Source organism: Hermetia illucens, chromosome 1, assembly GCF_905115235.1.
Source record: "Hermetia illucens chromosome 1, iHerIll2.2.curated.20191125, whole genome shotgun sequence".
NCBI lineage: Eukaryota > Metazoa > Arthropoda > Insecta > Diptera > Stratiomyidae > Hermetia > Hermetia illucens.
Genome location: NC_051849.1, coordinates 78257163 through 78263162, shown reverse-complemented (window position 1 = coordinate 78263162; position 6000 = coordinate 78257163). Strand labels below are relative to the sequence as shown.

Genomic DNA, 6000 nt, shown 5'->3' with positions numbered 1-6000 from the left:
GTGCTTTCCCCGAACACTCTGACGTCAGAGTGGATTCGACGCACAATACCCTCCCGTTCCACGCCTTAGACCATTGCCAATGGTTACTGGATCTAGTCATGTCGCACATGTGCGAGCCAGAGGAGAACATCTTGACTTTTCTTACCTTCCACTTTTATCTAATCCTTATCATCTGTTTAGATTGAATCTGCACAGAATCTGGCTAGTGTGTCACTTACCTGCAAGATTCCATAGCTTGTCAGATACTTCTCAGGTACCGGCTTCCTGACTTCTGCTTCCATCTGAATAGAAGTTCGAATAGTCGTTAGATAAGCAACTTTCAAATACTTGAATTTTTCTCTTCGTATGGATTTTGCTTCTTGGGGGGAGTGGAACATGGCTAGCAGCTAATCTGAAATTTTTTGGGTATTTCAATTTCTAGGTTTCAGTGGAGCGAATCGCGCACAGTAGTTAGTCAGTGTTCCACTAATTTCTCAACGAACAAGTCCAACTTTTAGTCAGTCAGCGAATTTCGTTTGTGCCTCGAGTATATAGAATTTTTGGCAAAAGTAGTGTGATACGTGAAGAAAAGGCTGATAAAATATTTATTGGTTAGGAATTCTGGAACAACGTGTGTATTGATAGTGTAGCTGTGCTCTGATTTCTCCTTACGTGAAGAAAGTTTTGATTAAAGTCAAGATGATGAAAAGTGCATCGATTCGCAGTTTGATGAAAAATTCGAAAAAGTATTCCAAGCTGGCTGCTACATATTCATCGTCTGCAGCGGGCAGCGGTACTAAAGACCGCTTCAACGATAATCTTCTCAAAGATGAAAGATTGCTGAGCCGCGGTTTGGACGGAGGCACACGAGACCAGCGGAATGTATGGAATTCATCACGAGATTTTCACGATTCCAGCTATCAAGTAAGTGAGACATTGAAAGGTGACCAGCCCATCATCGATTATACAATTGGGAATATCTATAGCTACATACAAGCGCTAAACATCTGATTTCCATCATTGATTTTTGCTTCACCCCTGGTTCACATTACAGCCTTTGCAATGGGGAACAGTGGATTGTGCTGTGTATGTGGCAGGCGGTTGGTATGATTCACTTCCGTGACAAGAATAGTTTGCCGGTAACGCACGTGAGGGTTAATATCGACGAGAAACGTGATAGTGCAAAGAATGTTCTAGATCATCTTATATATGTATATACATGCATACTTACATGGTCTGGAATACCCAAGAAATTTTTTAATACGTGGAAATTTTCTTTCAAATTTTGGACACCTTTTGGAAAGTATATACATATCTACATATTTAATTGGGCTCTATTTGATTAGATTGTTGACACAGAACATTTGCATAAATATCTCTGCGATTTATTTGCGGTAGGAATTTTGTGCTGGCAAAGTTTGGAAATTATGATTTTTTTTCTGTTCGATGACTAGATTTGTATCTTATTTTGAAACAAGGTAGGGCATTTATATCACGCGGATTCTAGGGATCAAAGTAATTAAATGGGAAAAAGAACAGCATTTTCTATACAGCCAAAAATTAAGTTTAATTTATCTGCAAACACCGATATTTCGAGAAAAATTTGCATTCACCACTAGGAATCTTATAACATGATATTTTTCTCAAAGATTAATCCCCAATGGTTTTCCATGACTTCCTTCGAAATGCTATGGATATGAAATAATTACTTGCAAAACAAAAACCTTATTAAAATCGGTTCAATGTCTGTCTGTCTTTTTTTTTATTTTATTTTATTTTTTTTTAAGGAGATATTTAAAAGACTGGCCTGGGCACGCCAGATTGTGGGATTTTTACCCACTAAAACCATCCCCGACTCCCCCCCTACCCCATGAAACCACCTTTCGGTATTACATCACGGGGCGGAGTTAGCTTACTTTAGCTAGATCTCCTTCCGTCTTCCTGCGGGGTTCGTAACCGCGCCTTCCTCACTTCTTCTGCTTTTTGCAGTTTCTCCTGGATTACTGCGATCATGGAATTGATCGCATTCCAGTCTTCCTGGCAAGCTACCATTCTCCGGACAAAATTTTCCGGTGATAGCACATCACCTAGAGTTTCTTCTAGGTTCCTTCTTTCTTCCACGAACCTAGGATATTGGAAGAATACGTGCGCTGGGTCCTCTGGGACCCCGTCGCAGTTTGGACAATTAGGTTCGGTGTCCAATTTAAACCTGTACAGGTATTGACGGTATCCTCCATGGCCGGTGAAAAACTGGGTGAGATTATAATTGATCTCCCCATGCTTTCTCTCCAGCCACTCCCTGATGGAAGGGATCTACCTGTCCAACGACCCTTTTCTGACTGGTCCCATCGCTGTTGCCATCTGCTTATAGATCTCTCTCTTTCGACTTTTTTCACCTGCGATAAAGGAGAGATGGACCTGATGTTATAAATGTTCATCATTTCGATTGTCAGGATGTCAATTGGCATCATTCCCGAGATGACAAACGCTGCATCGTCTGAGGCGATCCTGAATGTAGAACACACCCTTAAGGCTATTCTTCTGTAAACCGTACTCAGTTTATATGCATTGCCTAAAACCTGCAGCGCGTTTCCCCAAACTGGGACTGCATTCAGTATGATAGAACTCACCACCCTGGCTATGAGTAGCCTGCAAGTATGCCGCGATCCTCCTACATTCGGCATCATCCTTGCCAGAGCCATACTCGTGGTGGATGCTTTTTTACAAGTATGCTCTATGTGCTGCTTAAAATTGAGTTTTCCATCTATCATCACCCCCAAGTATTAGATGGCAGGCTTGGAAGTGATGATACGATTCCCGATTCTAATGCAGGCGTAATTTCTTTTGCGGCGCTTAGTGATGATGACCGCTTCCGTCTTTTCCTCAGCGAGTGCCTGTCCAGCACTCTCTAGCCAAGCCTTAACAACACTGATTGCTTCGCTTGAGTACAACTCGGCATCCTCGAGATGCTTTGCGACCACAACCAGTGCTATGTCATCGGCGTAACCCACCACCGTGGCCTCCTCCCGAACCGGAAGATTAAGCACATCATTATACATGATGTTCCACAGTAGTGGGCCCAGTACAGAGCCCTGTGAGACACCCGCGGAGACAACGTACTCCTTGGGTCCATCATCGGTATTATACCACAATTTTCGCTCATGCAAATAGCTATCTATAATAGCGGCGAGGTAGGTGGGAACAGCAATCGTCGCAAAGACTTTCGTATGAGGTTCCAATTGGCCGAGTTGAATGCATTCCTCACATCCAGGGTCACCACCACACAATATTTGCTGGGACAACCCCTTCCGTGAATTGCATTTTCGGCCAAGCCAGTAAGCATCAATGGTTGATCTGGCTTTACGGAATCCATACTGCCTATCTGAAAGGCCCCCTTGGCTCTCGACGACTGGAAGTAATCTATTATAAATAACCCGCTCCAACATTTTCCCCATAGTGTCTAGAAGACATATGGGTCTATAGGAGGACGGTTCCCCTGGAGGTTTACCAGCCTTAGGCAGCAGCACCAGATTCTGCCGCTTCCACGGTGCAGGAAAGATTCCCTCGGACATGCACGTTTCGAACAGCTCTGCGAACATATCCGGTCTACATTTGACGGTAAGTTTGAGGGCCTTATTTGGTATGCCGTCCAGACCCAGGGCTTTACTGTCGGAGATGATCGGCCTCTGAATCGCCCTGTTACAATTTTATAGGCGCTACCCCACGGATTTATGTCCGCGTCCAAACAGAGCTCCTTGAAACATTCCCTCTTACTCCGCTGGATGACGAACTTGAGGTTCTTGCGAGCTTCCCTATAGGCATGCTCCTTTTGCCCTTGATCGATCCTACCTATTGCTCTCTGAGCCGTTCGTCTCAAATCGATCGAAGACTGGCAAGTTCACTATTCCACCAATAATTGGGTCTTCTAGTGGAGAATGAGCTTCTCCTAGGCATCGACGCGTCACATGCCTTAGAGATGCTTAGTGTAACATGGAGAGCTCTATCCGTGGAGGTACCCGCTTTGCTAGGCAGGTCTAGCCACACTTCCATGAATGTTTGCTCATCCATCGCGTTTGCAGACTATCCTAGTGTTCGTTTGGATTGGGGTGCGGGTATCCTGCCTTGTGGCTCCGTCCAGGACATGCCACGTGGCAGCGTCTGTCTGTCACAGGCATTTTTCTTAGAAACGGCTATACCTATATAATCATGTAGGGTATCAAATGAAAGGTCTCGATTAGTACTTTTCGGAGCCGGTCTTAGTTTGAAGATTTGTTAGCAAGGCGGGGAGTGGGAAGGGTGGAAAGTGATGGTTTCTTTAACGGACCCATTCTCAGAAACTATCCAACCAAAAAATCTGAAAAAAATCATGAAGCTATATAGCTATATATAGCTATATAGGTCTATATGGTGTCCAGGCCTCAAAATACTCTCCATATCGATATCTATTAAAATTAAGTTAATAATAGTATATTACCATATTCTTGGAAAAATTGAGTAAAAACCCCCCTTAAGAGTTATAAAAGTTGGTAGTAGTATAAAATATAATATGAAGCATATTATCCCCAAGTTTGATCAAAATCATACTATTAGCAACAAAGTTACAGTAGCTCAAAATTGTCTTTACCGTGTAAATTTACAACCCGAAATACTAAATTTGACATGCTAAATGCATATACATAATGGGCTAAGTACAAATGAGATAGTTCTACACTCAAATATACTCACCGAAGAAGCAAAGAAAACCTTTCATACCTGAAGCGATATTTCGAACGAACAGGAATAATGAAGGACATAACTACGAACCCGAAACAACTTATTATAATTTTAATGAGTTAAATATGTTTAGTGTTTGCAATCATGAGTTTCACCATATTCAAATCCTTTCCTGAACATATTAGGCCTAGTAAAGCAATTACTTATGATTTCATTTCTTAAGGAACGATAATATAGCATGGAAATATATCCATGTTAACTATACTCAAAACCGCCAGTTCCATGTATTCTGCCATTCCAATAGTTCGTGACAACAACTGTGCCATGGTCACATGCTGTACATTCATACCATATTTTGTCCAGCCGTGATGACTTTGTCCAACTAGTTGTGATCATCACCCTTTTTACGTAATAAAGGGCAACCACATATATTCCTTTTTCCTCTGTTATTTTCCATTTCATAACAATATGTAATGTATTAGTAATCAGCTCAGCGAGCCGAGAACAAAACCAGACAAACATGACCGAACTAAGATTTGAACCAGAAACAAGAGGATGATAGAACTGATATGCCTGGCAATCACCATATTTTAGATGGTATTTTGATCTGAGGAATTTTTCCGCTCGACTGTTTTGTTCAAAACAACCCATACGAGGGCTTCGACATTAAATAATAATTAGACAAATATGAAATCATTATTGCAGTCTAAGATCAAACACGATTCTAAGCAGTAAGCTAAGGAAAATCAAGGTTCACCGAGAAGGATGAAACAATTCTCAATATACAGCATTGATGAGAAAAGTTTTTTGCGTTACTCGGGGTATGTTGTTCGAAATATGATCAAAATGTAAGATGACTTTTTATTTTTATCAAAAAATATTTATTTATTCGACGATATTTATGTTGATCCCTTCAAAGTAATCCACCTCAGATATAATTTATGCCAGCGCTTCTTTCAGTCCTCGAAGCATTTCTGATAAGCAGTTATTAGTATACCTTTAAGTTCTTGCGGTGGTGCAGTCTTTATCTCCTCGATCTTTAGTTTAGGATCATGAGCGGCCGAAGGATGCCAAATTCTCAGTTATTACCTCTTTGAGCAAATCAGGATCATCGTTGACATCGTTCAACAGTACGTGACGGCTAGTCTGAAGTCAGTTTCGGAGCAAACCTCGCTGCCATATACTCATATCCAAAACATCCATTAAAACTGCTTGGCATGGATCACACGAACGCTGCCATGAAAAAAGTTAAAGTTAATAATAGTTTATTATTATATTTTGAAAATTTATTGAGAAGCCTCCTTAAGT

General features: G+C 41.4%; 1 protein-coding gene across 4 annotated transcripts in view; it reads left to right on the top strand.

Annotated features, from left to right (window-relative positions):
* Positions 1–220: 220 nt before the first annotated feature.
* Positions 221–6000, top strand: part of LOC119658460 (glutaminase kidney isoform, mitochondrial) — a 50338-nt gene continuing 44558 nt past the window's right edge. Inside the window, exon 1 of one of the 4 annotated variants that reach the window (XM_038065869.1) lies at positions 221–903. In XM_038065869.1, the coding sequence (XP_037921797.1) occupies positions 679–903 (225 nt within the window). In that variant the 5' untranslated portion in view covers positions 221–678. The remainder of the gene's footprint in view (positions 904–6000) is intronic. The other 3 variants (XM_038065879.1, XM_038065888.1, XM_038065898.1) reach the window with 3 other exon arrangements.